The sequence below is a fragment of the Leiobunum rupestre genome, chromosome 4, assembly GCF_980474605.1.
Source record: "Leiobunum rupestre chromosome 4, qqLeiRupe1.1.hap1, whole genome shotgun sequence".
Taxonomy (NCBI): domain Eukaryota; kingdom Metazoa; phylum Arthropoda; class Arachnida; order Opiliones; family Sclerosomatidae; genus Leiobunum; species Leiobunum rupestre.
In genome coordinates, this window is record NC_143387.1 from 59,709,540 (window position 1) to 59,726,815 (window position 17,276).

Sequence of the window (17,276 nt, forward strand, 5' to 3'; positions counted from 1 at the left end):
AGGCTCTAAATATTCAACCAGTCATGATTCGACATCAAACTCAACAATTTATGCTTACTTCACAAATTTTTTCATAAGAATCTGGTTCTGGGCTTTTCGGACTATTTTTCCCTTCACTCCGGTTCTCGAACCAGGGGTCACTCCCTCAACTAGTCAAACCCCGGGCGAGAACCACTCACCGGTTACATTTTTTCTCCCACTCAGTTGTTATTGGCTGTAATGCTCTCCCACAAAATATGGTTTCGATTACCGACCGCAATTTCGTTCCTCTTTGAGTGACCATTTACAAACCTCTTAGTTTTATTTAAGCGCCTGTTAGAACGCAAACTTGGTTTTTGAAAATTCGTTCGCAAGCTATCTAGTTTTCGGCGTCAACGAAAAGAGGGCGTAGCAATAAGAGTTTGGTCGAGAATAAAAAAGTGAAATGGTAAAAAATTAAATCTACTGTAAGTGTGATAATTTATGTAAATAAAAAGAAACGCAGTAAGTCTTTGTATTCTGCTGAGATTTTACTGACTTTTTCAGTTGCAATAACACAACAAGTTTTAGAGTGCACAAACAAGCCAATCCAACAACCTCTGAAACAGCACCAAGAGTACCCTCATTGTTTTTCCATTAAAATTAGGAAAACAAAATGTTCGTTCAATTCAGAGTTAATTAAAAAAATGTCTGTCATAGGTAAAGCACATCTCAAGAAGGAACTTACTATTTGATATTATAGTAATCATACTATTATATTAAATTAAATACTGTTTTTATATAATCCTTATCTAGTGTTTGCTCTTTAACGTTTCCCTATGCTGGCTTGGCACGTTCTAACGCCATTAAATAAATGGTCCGATTGACAGCGAATTAAATCTTTTCCTAAAAATGACAGGATTAAAAAAAATATATATAGCCCAAGGAAACAACTTTTTTGTATTATAAATTTTCATTTATGCGGACATAGAGGTTTTATACACGGATAACCACTTGTTTTGAATTTTTTTCACTTTTTTTTAATCTCTACATACAGTGAATAAAATATTAAACCAAAGATAATATTCGCATGATTTTAAAACTACGATGGTTTTTTTTCTGACAATTATGACAATGTAGATTTTTAGCACTATTAAATGTAAACATTTTGTCACAACAGAAAAATATTTTGTACTGATGTTTATTTTTTTATACGCACGCCAGTGACGAATTTTTTATATTTACTTTTTCTGCTTGATAAAGCCATTTATCTGTACAATGTTTTTTTATTGGGACTTTCAGTTATTTTTAATTCTAAAGATACTATTTTTAAGGATCTGAAAAGACAAACTTTTTATTTAAAGAAAAATGAGCAATTTTTTCAGAACACAGTGTAACCACACATTTTTTCAAAGATAAAATAAAATATTACTTCAAGCTCTTTAAAGTTAGGCACTAAGAGTAATGAGTCTTAAAATATTTGTATTCAATACTGCGAATATTTACAGCAAATACTACGTTTCAAGCGCTAAAGAATACAAATGGTTCAAATAAACCATCCCAAAAGAAAAAAAACACTGAGACGCAATCTTGATTAAGAATAATACTTTAACGAAAGAGCTCTTTACCTCAATTGCTCACAATTCTTAAAAACAATAAAGTTACGACAATTTGACGTGTCTAAACATATCCTTCGGTTTATTTTATTAAAATTTAAGATACCAGTAGAGACACTTTGGTAGAGAAAAAATATTTTCATGTCAATCTATTTGCGAATTGTTGTTGCTTCATTAGGATTTTTTTGTCAGAAAGCTCCCAAGCGTAAACATAACTATTTAAAAATGATTTTTTTAATTAACAACCTTTAGCCTAACTTCCTAACATGAACTAGATAGGCTATCTCCTTTCCAATTTTATTTATACATTTTTGCATAACACAGCAACCCATATCAATAATTATTTATAATATATATATATTCAGCCAAAAGAAAGATGCAATACCCTGACCCAACATGGGTTATTCCCTCTTTCCGCGCACGCAATTTCAAAATTTTCTACTTTTTAATTTTTTTTTCATTCCCGTAAACACTCTTTGGTACTCGTGTGCTTTTTTAACTACAATCCTAGGCATCAGTTTGTTATCCCTTTCTCTCGCACAAACTACTTATCACAAAACGTATCTGAAGTGTTATCGGCTTTATTTGTGGCTGGTACTTTTTTTTTAAGATTTGTTTATTTTGATTACGGAAAGTTTAGAAAGTAAATCAAAAATAACACTTTAACAAAAAAATGGGGGGGGGGGGTAAGATGGTATACACTTTACCATATTTCATGAACCCATTTCTTTAAACAAGAAAAAAGAAAAATTACACACTAAAAAACCTAATTAAGGAAACTAATACCGATTAAACCCAAGGATCTGATGAAAATATTTCACATAATTCAAACATTTCTGTACAGTGGGGTTTTCATTTTGAAAAAGTGGGGGTTTATTTTGTTATATGGAGGAAGATATTTGAGGGGTTATTGTATTCATTTTTCTAACGCTTTTTTGTTCTTTTTAACGTGCTTTATGAAATGTTCTCTATCTACAAATTTAACACTTCAAAAGGTGTAGAAATCAAAATTAGGTCCACCTTATCGTTTATGTTGTCATTCAAATACAAAAAAAAACTTTTTTAGACTAGAATTTTTCTTTAGGAAGAAAAAGAGTTTTTACGCAAAGGTCAAATCACTTTCCATCAAGGTGGTCACGAGTTATATTTTTAAATATTTAAACATCCACCTATGTGGACAATAGCAGATAAGTTTACGTAGTTAATCATTTTTTAATCCCACCGAAGAACAGAATAAAAAAAAGTTCGCTTAATATTTCTTAGCTAACATACGCGTCAATCTTATGGGTTTACAGAAAAATAGAAACACTTGTTAGTTGGAACTGTGCTTTTCACGAAAAGTACACAGCCATCTTCAACACTGTGTTATTGATATTTATTATACACTCACACACTACACATTGCATCATTTTTTTTTGGCAAAAACCACATACACACTATTACATCAGTCGCGCTATAAGACATTTATACGTTATGAGTAAAGCAATGTTTGCTTCATTCAAAAAAAAACCCGCAGAATCAAGAAAAAAAGAAGCTAAAACTCTACTTTCTCGCATAATTAGAGGCACACACACAAAAATCCCATGATAAATATTACAAGAAGAATATAGAAGGGCAAAAAGAGGGATAAATAAATTTGAAAAGTTATCGTTAGCCCACTTAACTTTCTTTTAACTTATATTACACTGGAGGCACGTTGATTTTTTATAAATCCCACTTTTTACAATATCTCTTACCTAAAAATATCATAGAATGCACTTATTTCAAGGCTTCGCTAAAGCCTTTCCAAACCAGAAGATAAATGGTGCTTTTAAAAAATTTGCATTTTCGTTTTTTTATTGGGATTTTTCCAGTTTTAGTTTCTGATACACGTAAGTATTGTTTCATATATTTTTCAAATGATTATTCTATATTTTAGACTGATTGGAAATAGGTTTCTTCTAGGGATCACAAAATGCCAGAAAATGTAGATTAAATAATTAGTAGTAAACTTAAGAAATGAGAACATTGCTACACTTAATAATGCGAGGTTAACTTTCACTAAAAGATAAACGGAGCCTTTTTCCGACAAAGTCTTCAATCTTCATTTTTTTTAAATAACCAGAGGCAACAAAGAGGTTTAATCGAAAAATTAGCACCACTAGCCTGGGCAGTTGGTCGTATATATATATTCTTTAGAACTTAAATCACATCTTAGCGTATTATATTTTTTATAAACAAAATCTGTTTCGTCGATAAGTTGAAGTTTGATTTGACAACAAAAAAAATTGAAAAAACACTTTTCAAAGTCTGCATAATCATAATGCATGTGCAACAATTCTTCTTAAACCTATGGTTTTCTTCATTTTAAAATAAGTTTTGGCTATCTCTATCCAAGGTTTGCAAAAATTTAAGTTTGATATAACTTATTATTTCTCTATTTTGAGAATTTTGTTGACCTTTCATCTCGGGAATCACTGTTATTATTTCCTTCCGTAACACTATTTCCGCGTTGCATTCTGTTGTTATTAATGGTTCGATGATACCTTTCACGTTCATTAGAAGAATAAAATCCTGGCCTGCGGTCTCTTGCATCGCGAAATCCAACTGAATTATATCTCCCCTTTGGTACATATTCTTTGTATGATCCTAGATTAAACTTAAGCCTTAGAAGGGATGCGATTACCAACAAAAACAAAGTGCAAACAACATCTTAGAGATTTCTGCATTTGAAAGGTGCAAAACTGAACTCTAAATTGGGAACAAGGTTGTTGGGTCTTATTTTTATGTGTTTTCCACTGGCCATGCAAAATTACCATTTCCAAATAAGGTCGAGTGGAACGTGAAATTTAGGTGAGCTAAGGAGGCCAGTGCCCCTTACATTTTTACAGTGCCAGAGGAATACCATACATTCTTTAACAGCATATAAAATACTACTAAATCATCCAATTTTAACATATAAGAAGGTGGAAGAAATATTAGGAAAATCACTATTATAAAGCAAAAATTTCCCCACAAACTTCCTATATGTTTCTGGATCTGTAACAATATTGGTACACAGCCACAGACTACACTAATAAACATTTGGTAAAAATCCAAGCAAATAGACGAAACAGGAACCTCAGTTCAACACAAGGCAGTGTGAATCAAGAAATTTTTGTTTTACCTTGTCTAGTAGGTGGAGGGGTGGTTGACTGAGGTTGTTGTCCTTGCGGTTGCGATTGTGTTGCAGGCTGAGGGGTGGTTTGAGACTGCACAGATGCTTGTGGAACTCTGTTACCACTGCTGCTGGGGCGTGGTGTTCCTGAAGGAGATCCGGTTTTCCCTTTGTCCTTTTCCATTCTTTCCCTAGCTCTTTGAGCCATTTCAGAATAGGTTGGTTTATGAGATGACCTGTCGTTTTTCTCACTCTACCAAAACAGACACCAAAAAATATTATCACGGAACAAAATTTAAGCTACTTTTGGTCTATTGAAAATGTACACAAGTGCCACACTTACATTGGCTGCCATTGCGGTAGGTAAAATGTCAGTCTCTGTCCCTGTTTTTGCAATATTTTGAGGCGATGCGTTTTCAGTGGTAAGAGCTGACGTTGATGCGCGAGTAGAGGGAACAACCATTTGTGCCATGGTTGGCAAAGGATGAGAAGCCCTTGATGGGTTTATCCTTACTTCAGGACTGGTTGTGATAGATGAGCTAGTGGCAGAATTGACTGGAGCTACGACGGGAGAAGCACTTGCTGCCACTTTCAAGCTAGAAGCTCCACTGGGAGCGTTAGTAGGAACCGAAACTGGAGTGGTAGCTGGCTTAGAAACGGTTCCCACAACCGTCACAGCCTTAGAAGAAACAGGAACAGAACTAGCAACGCTACGAACAGTCCTAGAGTCAATAGGGGACTCTGGCGCGGGAGTTAAAGGCGAGCTAGAGTTTTTCGCTACAGCTTCAGGAGGGACCACCACTTCACTATTTTTTGCAGCACCGCTGTAATTTGTTACAGTCATCTTACTTTCCACCGAAACTGGAGACACAACACAGGGAGATAAGTTAGGGCACGCATTTGGTGCAGGAGATGTAACATTTCCAGATGATTCTTCTACGTCATCTGAAGGCTCCTCTGGAGATGAGGTATCAGCTAATTCCACACTAAATAAAAGGAAGCAATATTTGAAATACCCACGCACATTTTCCTACGAATTTGAATAGGCTGTAAAAACATACGTGATAGGAGAAGCGGGAGGCGTTAGAACAGTCAACTGCGGTAAAACAGGACTAGCGTTTGACCGAGTATCCGCCACAGCTTCCACATTTCCATTAGTGAGAGCTGTACTCTCTCTCAATGAGACTGTGGCACCTGATAAAGATGATTCTGAAGTTTGTGTCTTGCTATCTCGTGTGGAAGGCTTTGCTGTCCCTTTGACAATGTCGGAAAGGCGACTTTCATATACTTCAGCATCAGCTCCACCCTCTTCCTGCAATAACAAATAAAGCAAATGCTTCAATACTTTGTTCCACGAGGAAAAAAATTAAATTGAATAATGAGAAATCTTACCACTGCTCCAGGAAGAGGTGGGAATGACGAAGCTTCAAGATCAAACATAGGGGATTCTGTTTGAACGTCTTTGGCACTTGGTGACTTATGACCACCTTCAGAGCCACTGCTCTCAAGGTGCTATTAAAAATTGTATTTCTATTAATAAGTTGAAAAATGTATTCTCTCAATTTAAATAGAAATAACTCAACTGTTTTGGGGAGTGTTTCCAGTTCATCTTTACGCCTTCGCCGAGACTGTTTCCTATTAAAAAAAAAAACATTTTTACATCATACAAAGTAATAATTAATTAATTATATTGAGCAACTCATTTTCTTACCTTTGAGGTTGGGCATCTTTGAATTGCAAATCTGTCCCTTTTTCAAGTTGATGAGACGATGAAGACACGCCCGCATCATCCCGAGAATGGCCATTGTTTGGCGTGGACGTGGTTGAAGGAGATCCTTGGTTGTCAACTTTGGCAACACTGTTTCCTGTAGAGTTACCACCACTACCACTCTTATTTTGTGTAACCCCACCATTGGTTTGCAAAGAAGTTGAACCTCCGCCTGAGGACCCAGAATTGTTGTATCCCAAGTAAACTGATGAGTGAAGATCACGTTTAGAGTAATTGGATCCCGGGGTGAAAATATCCTGTACTTCAACGCTGAAGTACGGATTCCGAGAATTATAGTTGTAAGTTGGTACGTAACCAAAGCCACCAGCTGTGTTGCCAACCGCTGCATTACCACTACTTCCAGCTACCGCACTTCCAGGACCTAGAGTGGCATTTCCGTTTAATAATCCTTGTTGCCTATGTAAATAATTTTGCGATCTATCATGATACACCCTAGCATTTTGATCAGAAGCCATTTCATAATTCTGATGGCCCCGGTTGTAAGTTTTAGGGCCTCTAAAACAAAAAAAATTACTGACATTAGGAATCAAGAAATTTAAATTTATCTTGAGGTAATAGAATGAATTTAACTTACTTCCTTTGTGTGTGAAAATGATGTCTGGGATTCCCATTGACATGTTTAAAAGCAGCTTGAGGAGCTAAGCCATTCATTGAAAATACCTAGAAAATAGAGCGGGATATAGTAAAATTAAATTTTGGTTAAGCGTCAAACTGGGTATGCGATATTACTTTGGGTTGAACAAAACTCACTGTTCCAAGATCAAAGCAAGCCGGGGTGGTTGGAGCCCAGGTTTGAAGCATTGTAGGAGGGTAGAAAGGCGTGAAAACCTGCTGGTTGTTATACGAAACAGTAGGCACATTGGAGTAAGAGTATCTCTGTTGCTGCTGCTGGCCACTTTGCTGCGGTTGACCAGTCACTTGTTGCGGTTGAGAGGAAGCCTGAGTGGGTTGCAACTGTAACTCCTGAGGTGGAGACTGCACTGCCGGAACTGGGCTGACCTGCTGCACATAACCAAATTCTGGAGTTCCTACAGAACCTCCAGATATAGTTGAAGTGGAGGCTGTGGGTGTAATAGGGGGCCTAAATCCATTCTTGTAGGGCGGGATATAGGAGGCACGTGTTATGGGCTTGGCTTTGATGCGAGCCTGAAATACATAAATGAAATTTTAATCGCTGTGAAACTAAAAAAAACCCTATTTATGGGTTTTAAATATATATTATTTATTGTGGAAATAAATATTAATACTGAAAGAACCATTTTTTAAATGATTATAGCTAAAAAACTACATTGATAGACATATTTGTGTGCTAGAATATAAAATTTTGTTGTCTAGGAAGAATAAGTTTTTTTTTTAAATAAACAGGTAGTCTTCCACTAATTAATCCCTTAAGCTAGAGTGCCTATAGCTACTTTCTATACATGTATATAAATATAGTGGATATTAGTCAATAGTAAAATATTTGGTTATTAAATTTCTGCAAGAAATTTAGTATTTATTAAGAAAAAAAAATGAAAATGTCCCAAGAACACTAATTTTACGAAACAAAGACAATGTGCAAGAGTAAATTATAAGCCTATGTATGCCAAGGCCATGGATTAGTTGCTAGACTAAAACCAAAAAGAAGTTTATATCTATAGTGGCCAAACAGATAAGTAATCAGGAGAAATATTGAGTTTTAACTTTTGTTTATAAGTTTCCACTATTTGAATTAGTCACTCTTATCAAATCCTTTGTTGATTAAACTAAAATGGACGAATCACACCTATCACCGCAGAGACCAAATATCCATATGGTAAAGAAATTTTTAGACAACTAAGTCATGTTTGAAACCACTCCCGAAAATGTACAAAAACAATAAAAGTAATTTACCATGATTTGTCTTCCTTGAAAAGTACGAACTTCCTCACGAAGATACCTATAGGCCTGCTGAGCATCTTCGTCAGATTCAAATGTTACATACCACGAGTTATTGTGTGCAAACTCGCAATTTGTAAACTTTGGACAGTTTTCATTCGTTAGTAAATCTTGGATCTCCTGTTTGGATGAATAAAACATTTAAATTGGACAGGGATTACAATATTAAGCCATAAGTGACAAGTATGGAGAAATGATCTCACCTTAATTGGAGTACTCTCGGGAATTTCTCGCAGTATAAGTACACACCGCTTATGGTTTGGACGAACTTTTTCCCCCGCATCATCAACCTGCACATTTGGAGACTCTAAATAGGAAAAAAAGCTAATTCGCAAAAGTATAAATTTGAAATCTTTCCTTAAATGAGACTAACCTCGCAAGACATCAACTATCAAACTCAAATCATTAGTTAGTTTTTTAATTTGGTTGAAGTTAGCCACAGTTCCAATAGCCACGTATTGATCACTGTCCATCTGCGAAAGAAGGTACGTGTCTGAAGCTAGGTTCTCTCGAGAAAAATAGTATTCCAATTGCTGTTGCAATCGTTCCTTTAACTCTTGCATCGAAAGCGAGGCGCCTTCGTTCAATTGTTGCGAAGAATCATCTTCAATTAAAAATTATTGTCGATTAAAATTTAACATTTATGTTTACTAAAATATTGATCAAAAAGGACTAACCAGAAGGATTAAGTGGAGTTCCACAGTCAACAGTTCCGTACGTAGTAGTCATGGGGTGATGGTGATGGTGGTGCAGAGGATTGTGAGAGCCTCTGACACCCCCACCACCAGTTGGAGCAAAAGCCAGCGACTCCAAGGGCGCGTGGTCCATTGGCTGGTTACCAGCTGAGGGAGTTTGCGTCCTCAGCAAAGCAGCTGGGCGATAGAATGTGGAGGAAGGTGGGAGAACCACAGACAACCCGGATTTCTTGCTGGTAGCTACACCCGAGGTGACCGATTTAGGGCTGACTATCTCTGTTGTTGACGCAGATAGAGCCTGGAATGGTTGAGCCTCACCATTTTCTCGGTTCTTTGAGAAACTTCCTAAATATTACACATAAAACAATATTTTAATGACACTAACACATGTGAAACATTTTCCATCATCCCAGCCAAAAAACAATGATAATACTAAGATTTTTAACAAAATTAAATTTCCATTCTAGCTACTTCAACTAACAAGCTGGGCTTCATAATTTTTTATTAGGAATAAATTATTAAAAAAGTTCCACTACTCCCACAGTCACATTGGTTATATTAATACTTCACGTAAGTCTTGCATGCAGGTTTTTTTAAGATATCCTTATAGAGTTAAATAATATAGATCAATTATTTAATAGGTACTTGATAATGAAGTTCTGTTATAATAAACGTACAAGAAGATTTTAAACTTGAATATATGGCAGCCTCATAAATTTAGTTTACATACTTTGCCTTATGTGAAAAATAACAATAGCATCCCCCTTGGGTTAAATGTTAGAAAAGATAAATCCAACTGCTGGCTGCATTGCAATTACATGCAATTACTACAATATTTTACACACAATCTAATGTACCAACGCTTAAAAAAATTGTTTTTAAATTAAAAAGAACTCCCCCAACATTTTTCTTTCCCGCATGAATGCTTAAGTCTTTGATAAAAAAATGGGAAAAATTAGTGTATGACTATTTTTTCTTTAGTTGTATGAGCCAGAAATCCACAAAACCAATAACTTCAAAGACTATTCCTGGAATAATCTCCTATTCTATCATTCACTTCTCATTTGAAATTAAATTAAACAAATTATTGTACAATTAACAGCTACATGGTGGAAATCAAAACTTTAATCTACAGTATCATTGTTAATGTACAAACTTCATGTACTTGGAAACTGAATAAGTATAATTTATAATTGCTACATAGTGAAGGCAATAAAATTAATGATTTAAGTTGGTACTTTTATTGACTCGCAAAGAATAAAATTAGACATTACAAATTAATTTTCAAATTCACCTTTTTTATACTTAAATAGAATCGTAGGCTATGTTATCCTTGGGTAGGATGGGGAGCCCTACTTGGAGGATAAGGAAAAAAATCAAACTTTCTCAATTCCTGAAATACTAGGCTTACATTTGGCAGATTGCCAAAAAGGGGAGGGGAAAACCAATGCCACCATTATATAGGAGAATTTAAAAATCAAATCTACAAAAAGGTAATTTTTACAATTGACTCAAAAATACACAGCACTACCTGGAGGGGGGTAGGTGCAATTAACTTCCTCTATACTGTCTGTCTGTCTGTCTAAATGAAAAATATGCATATAGGCTTTGCATATCACACAAAATGTGAAGGAAACAATACCCTACTATTAACATAAGCCACAGGCAAGTTATTTTCACCTAGGGGTATAGCATTAATGTAAAGGCACAGGTTTATAAACAAAAGAAAAAATCGATAGTTTTTGAAGGGGGTGTCTATTCAGTCCCTTATCAGGAAAGTAGTTTTAATGATTTGAGCTTAGGCTTAACAAGATAAAAACTAAATTAAGGTAGTTTTACTAAACCACTTCCATATTTTACCATTGTTATTACCATTTCCAAAGAATTTAGGCTAATACGGAGCAATAACATAAAGCTGCGGGGCAGAAAACAATATTATTACCTATTATGGGATCATAAATATCTTATACATTCCCAGCTTCCCGTCCATGTGTACAGTCTACAATGTATTTAGGGTATTAGGCTTAAGCTCTAGCGTTTTAATAACATTTTATAGGCTCTCCTTTAGGTAATGTACGTGGAAGTCATCGAAAAAACACTATAGGAGAAATACTTGGTGATTAACTATGTAAAGTAATGAAATCTAATGAGAAGTCGGTAAATCGTAAATTTCCACGCAGGCCTTTGATGATAATGTTGGGGATAGCTGCAGAGGCCTACGCCTCTTCGAGAAACCGATGATCTCTAAGCCTAACAAGGAATATCTAGGTCTCTGGTTACATCATGCAAAACCACGTACAAAATGCCGCGACGTACCAAGCGCTTCTGACAGCTTACAAACTTGAATTAGCGTTTAAAAATGATTTCTTCGGCGATTAAATACACTCTAAATATATTAAAAAAAATACTTCCTACCTCGTCACTGACAAAGAATAATCGGAAGAGAACACCTCTCGTGACCGAGAATTTAAGATGGCTGCTCTTCGAACGCGCGTGCACCCGGCAGCCGCGGTCGCGAAAAATATTTCCGATAAATACGCAACGTGGCGCTGCTGCCGAAACTAGCACCGTGGCAGGGATGTATAAAAATATGTTACGGGAAAATTTTCAGCCCTATAATAAAATCGCGCCAAACCCAGCGCGCAAAATTTAAAGTTCCCGCAACGTGTTTCTAACCGGAAGCGAACCAAACACGTGGAAAAATAATGGGAAAAGTAAATTGAAAAAAAAACTAAAAGAATTCCGAGATATACATTCATACTTTCATTCATCCATACCGCGATTTGGACTTTCTGCGCTTGTGGACACCCTTACAACTTGTCGATGCTCGCAGACACCGCTGGTCTCTCCATGTTGTTCGCAGGGACCACTTTGTTTGCGGCGGTCATCGACGAGAGATGAGGTAGGTTCCGGCAGTAATTGACCTTCGGCTGTTGGCTTGACCTTAGAGAAAAATAAAGCCGAGTGACAAGTTGGTAAACTCAAATGATAAATGATACAAATGGACAGACGGAGAGTACCGCAGTCGTTAGACCGATATCAGTCGGCTCATTGTCGCTAGAACTGAGTGGAAATTTCGCGCGACAACTTTAGTGAGTGAAATACCACAATTAGTTTCGTAACATTATACAATGGTACAATAATTATAAATAATCACTAAGCCTAATTTATGTAAGCAAATTTTTTATTACTCAAATCTTTCTTTGGGGCAATTATCGCGAACATTAATTTCATTCTATTTCTAAAAAAATAATTACGTTGAGATACGTGAAAATAAACAAACAAGCGAAGGGATTTATAGAAATTAATGATGTTACGAAAATAATTATTCTTCATCTTAAAAGAAACAAATGCAAAATGAGGCTCTCCCGCTTGACGTACGGAACAAATAGATAAAATAACTAACAATTGTAAGTACGACGACTACAGATCCACGTACGCAATTATAACGCGGACTTGGTATACATTTGTACGATTCAAATGGACGGTTTGGGAAATAAGGCTACAATTTCTATAAGGGACTGTCGAACGAAAAATCTAGAATGTTGGTGATATGAGAAGTAAATGACATCACTATTTATACTTTATAGAAAATGGAAATTAAATCATATTTATCTACGCCTTTACGTAAATGTACTTATATTTCTTTGTCGATAGGTTTTATAGAAATAAATCCGTTATCGTATTTCAATTAAAAAAAAATGTGTACGTGTAAAAAAATATTAAAATTGCATTAAGTTTTTTTTTTGTTTTTTACAATAATTTCATTACTTCCTGTAAAACTTGGAACATATTTTGGGGCTGAGTACTTACAATTTATATTTCCCCCAAAAAGATATCTATCCCTTCCAAAGACAATAAATTATATTAAACTTAGTTACACCGCCTACTACTAGAACGTTTTTTTTAACTAGGTATTGAAATATAACAACTCGACAAATGAGATAGTGGGGCCCAGAAAAGCGAGTTTGACAAGAAAACGGCTGTAATCGTAATGGTAAAAGTGACATATCGGTGGCGTTCGAAGGGCCCGAAAGATGACTGCCAAAAATATTTACCGGACTTAATAACGAAACCAGCTTTACGAGGCGATTTTCGCGCTTTTTAAGAGCAGTACTGACTTCCTCGAATTTTGAGATAAATAATTTAATAAGGCGATGAAAAATAGTCTATTTTCGAAGGTACCATATGTCAGATTATTAAAGGAGAAAATGAGGGGGCGGTTCCCGCATAGAGAGAAACCAGGAGCTGAGTGAGAGAGAGAGAGAGATTCTCTCTTCACTGTTTTGAAAGCGGCCAAAGAAACGGCGAGACGCGTTTTCCGAAGTAGAGCGGCGCGTTGCGTTTCGGTTAACGTAAGCAAATCGGCGTTAAAATACGAAGATTATTTGGGAACTTACTTTCTGTATTACGAAGCAGCGAGGACTGTAAACGCAACAAACAAACGAATTCGCCGGTGCATCGAGCATATTTTGAAGATTGAGACACCTGTTAAACGATGGATGTCTCGGTGTGGCCGAGGCTGTGTGCGCTTCGCAGGCTCGCGGCGCACTCGTTTCCTACCAGCCAAGTTCCCGTTTGTATCTGAACCCGATTCCCGCTTCTCGGAGGAGCACCGAGTCCAAGCTTCATCCTTGACTATATTCCGTCGCTGTGATTAATCCCATATGTTTCATCGCGAACCTCCTGAAACTCACTCTCTCTCTCTCTCCTCACGTCAGCCGATGCCCGATACGCTTGCGCGTACGGAACAAAAGATGACGTCATCACCGAACCTCGTTTTCCCGCTCTCGATTAAAAGAGTTTAGTTTTAATAATATTTAGCATACGGCGTCAGCATTATTGGATTAAGAAGATAACGACGAATTTTGGGTTTAATAGCTTACGCGTGCCTTGCTTCGGTTTATAAACTTTATTGGCGACACAAAGTGTTCCACACCCTCCGAATTAACACCGGTGCCTAGGGAGAAGCCTACATTCAGAGTTTAACCTACTAAGGCGTTTTCCATACCGAAACAGTTCTACAGATTTTTATCGAGCTAAGGAGTCCGATTTACCGCGGAAAAACCAAGTGATTTTACATTTTAGGGAAATATGATAAATATCGTGTAAAATAAGTTAAGTTAACAGCAAAACTACCATATACAGAAAATTTAATTAATGGAAACAAACTTTATTGTTAAATACCCTTTTAGTAATTAATTTTGCATTTGACAGAAGCAAGAATTGTATAATAAACTTTTGATATTAGTTGGAATTCTCATTACTGCTTTTATAATTTACCAAAGTTTATACCAAAATAAATTCTGATGTTAGTGAATATTCCATTAACTCTTAGCTCTTTTATAATTCATCAAAGTTTATCTTTTATTTATCCAAATTCGAACTACGAAGCTTAAACAAGCTTTTACCAGAAACAAATGAACTTACTTCATTTATTTTCTTCCGCGAGCACGTATCTTTTTTAATCTGATCGCTTGTGCTCGAAAATAGAGACTTTTTATCGGTCTAAATAAAACTAATTACGTTCTTGTTAAAATGTATTGGTTTGGTTGTTTCTAGAATTTCGATTTTTAAACCTTTACAAATACGTTCGTAGAGACCCTATCGCCATCTATGTTAATTTCTTGTATTAAAATATCACTGAAAGAAAATACAGATGGCCATAAGTCTCCATAAATGTGTTAACGAAAACTCCGGTTGACCATGGACGTAATATATTATTCGCTCGATATTATTTGACGGTCGTTATATCATTTGTAAATTTTTATTTATTATAATTTAGCATTACGTTTGTAGACGATAGTGGCCAAACATACAGGGTGTTTTTTTGTTCGGACAAGTAATATTTTACGAAAACTACTTAAGGTATAAATTTTAAATTCCTATAGAGTAAGGGCACTTTGACGTCCTAGTACGTCACCCATGCTCTCTCCTATAGATAAAAATTTGCGACCAAAATGGCGGCCATGGCCAAAGCTACGGAGTGCTACTATTCTATGGTTAACTAAAAACACCGGGGGACATTGATTGGTGAAATTTCATCGTTTTCTGAAAATATTTTCACACTTTTACGAATACCTTTGTTTCGATGGGAAAAGACCTATTTTTCACTGGAAAACGCGACTTGAAAAATTTACGGTACAAATTTACATTACGGCAACTTGTCCACGCTAGTGAAGAAAATAAGACATTATTCCTGATGTATGGGAAAATAACATGAGGTTCACGCTATGTGCAGAGTAGCGGCTGCGGACGCATAGAGGGGGCTCGAATAATCCAGCCTGGAGCGAATGAGGCAGGGGTGGATTAACCCTTTCGGCGCCTTGAGGCACATAAAAATTTGGCGCCCCTTGGCATTGGTCAGCTAAGGAGGGGATTATAGGTTTATAATAAATAAATAAATATATTTAAAGTTTCCCCAAACCTTTTCGGCGTTATTTTGAGTAGGGGCCCCTAGAAAATGGCGCCCTAGGCACGTGCCTACTTTGCCTAATGGTTAATACGCCCCTGGAATGAGGTGGGTGTACAAAAGCTTAGCACGCCCCTACTGGCATCCCAACTGGTCGCTGAGATAGTACGCAGAAGGTTGAGGCGCTTGATAGAAGACGAGGCTAGAGCCTCGACGTGAGGTTTCCATGCGAGTCCGTCGTCAAAAATACCACCACGGTACCCATACGAGTGGACTTTAGTTAAAGGAGTTCCATGGGGACTGATAGTGAGATCTCCATGGATGTTAGTCTCTTTTGAGAAAAGCATTAACTGACACTCGCTTCGCTGAAAGTTGAGACCTCAGCGTTTACCGTACCCCGCGATGTGCTCAAGCGATTGCTGCATGGCGCCGTAAAAAGCGTGAAGGGATTGACCGCAGACCCAGGCCGCAATCTCGTCGGCATGTTCTTCTTGGGAAACATGTCTCGGGCATAGTTGACGGATCCAGTCCAACATTGCAGTGAAGAGGATGGGTCTGATAGAGCTGCCCTGAGGAACGCCTCTCGGGACGCGGTAAGTGTCTGAGAGCGCTTCATTCGCCCTGACCTGATAGGTCCTATCCTTGAACAAGCCCCATCGTTGAAGTTTATACAGAGTGAACACTGCCAAAAGCGTCTTTCAGATCTAAGAAGACCCCAAGGCAGCGATTGTTCGTATCGAGAGCGCCTTGGGCTGCCAAAGCAAGGCGGATCGCATTGTCTGTCGCTCGACCTCCGCGTCTAAAACCTGATTGCTCCGCAGGCAGAACAGCGTTCCGATCTAGGAACCAGACCAGTCTGCCGAGAACCAGCTTCTCGTAAATTTTCTCGAGATTAGGAAGCAGAGATATTGTAACAATATTTTTCATATTAATGAATCTAAGTTCACGAACTTTATGAATGTTCCCTTATTTCAAACTTCAACGGCTTTATTTTCTCCTGGTTTCCCATAATGGTGCAACACTCTGATTCCCCCCTAAGAAATACCTCTTCCGTTAAAACCCAACATGTATCAGTGTTTTGGGAAGCTGAAAGGAAGCACTTCGCTAAATGGCGAAATGATGAGTCAACCTTTTCGGGAATCCGAGAGGAAGGTCAATGAAGGTTTTCGAACGGTGACGAAATACTGACCACTGACCAGCGCATATAAATAGACGGACACGTCTCTTTTTCTCTCTCTCTCCGCCGAAAGCTTTAAAATTATTGTTGTTTGTTAAATAAAGTTTTTGTTTTTTAAAATTCCGTTCCAATTATTAAAACTACCATCCTCAAGTCCTTCCTAACAACTCAACTACTTAAGTCCATCCTCACCATTTCTTCCTAAACCAAAACACTACCCACTGTTAAAAAGTGTAAAATAAATTAACTAAAATTTCTTAATAAATAAATTAACTAAAATTTCTTAATAAATAAATTAACTAAAATTTCTTAATAAATAAATTAACTAAAATTTCTTAATAAATAAATTAACTAAAATTTCTTAATAAATAAATTAACTAAAATTTCTTAATAAATAAATTAACTAAAATTTCTTAAATTAAAATTAAAATAAAAGGTAAAATTCAAACATTTAATAATTAAATCTTTTTTTTTAGAAGGAAACGATATTACTTCTTTAAAATTGTATAAAATGTAGTTATACCAAAATTAGAAGAACCCCCAACTTGTCCAAATGATAAATTGGTCGTAAAACTA

The 17,276-nt window shown here is 36.5% G+C and overlaps 1 protein-coding gene across 4 annotated transcripts; it reads right to left on the reverse strand.

Moving 5' to 3' along the window:
- Positions 1-488: 488 nt before the first annotated feature.
- Positions 489-13,776, reverse strand: Larp4B (La-related protein 4B). 4 transcript variants are annotated; one of them, XM_090173589.1, is made up of 15 exons: positions 13,512-13,776; positions 11,889-12,054; positions 9,094-9,456; positions 8,790-9,020; positions 8,620-8,723; positions 8,372-8,536; positions 7,250-7,645; positions 7,074-7,159; positions 6,422-6,994; positions 6,294-6,345; positions 6,103-6,222; positions 5,772-6,022; positions 5,054-5,696; positions 4,720-4,963; positions 489-4,202 (listed from the first exon to the last, which is right to left on the reverse strand). In XM_090173589.1, the coding sequence occupies exons 1-15, from the start codon at positions 13,578-13,580 to the stop codon at positions 3,991-3,993; spliced, it is 3,675 nt and encodes a 1,224-aa protein (XP_090029715.1). In that variant the 5' UTR covers positions 13,581-13,776; the 3' UTR covers positions 489-3,990. The 4 variants fall into 4 exon arrangements, with proteins under 4 accessions (XP_090029715.1, XP_090029714.1, XP_090029716.1 ...); XM_090173588.1 differs by having other exon boundaries at positions 7,229-7,645; XM_090173590.1 differs by lacking the exon at positions 13,512-13,776 and having other exon boundaries at positions 7,229-7,645; positions 11,873-11,996.
- Between the last annotated feature and the right edge of the window lie 3,500 nt (positions 13,777-17,276).

Excerpts from the sequence above, each read along its gene's own strand:
- Larp4B (XM_090173588.1), bottom strand. The coding sequence starts at position 13,580 with ATGCTCGATGCACCGGCGAATTCGTTTGTTTGTTGCGTTTACAGTCCT. Across the intron at positions 6,346-6,421 it reads AAAGATGCCCAACCTCAAAG|GAAACAGTCTCGGCGAAGGC; the intron begins GTAAGAAAATGA and ends TTTTTTTAATAG. Across the intron at positions 4,203-4,719 it reads CCCTCCACCTACTAGACAAG|GATCATACAAAGAATATGTA; the intron begins GTAAAACAAAAA and ends AGTTTAATCTAG.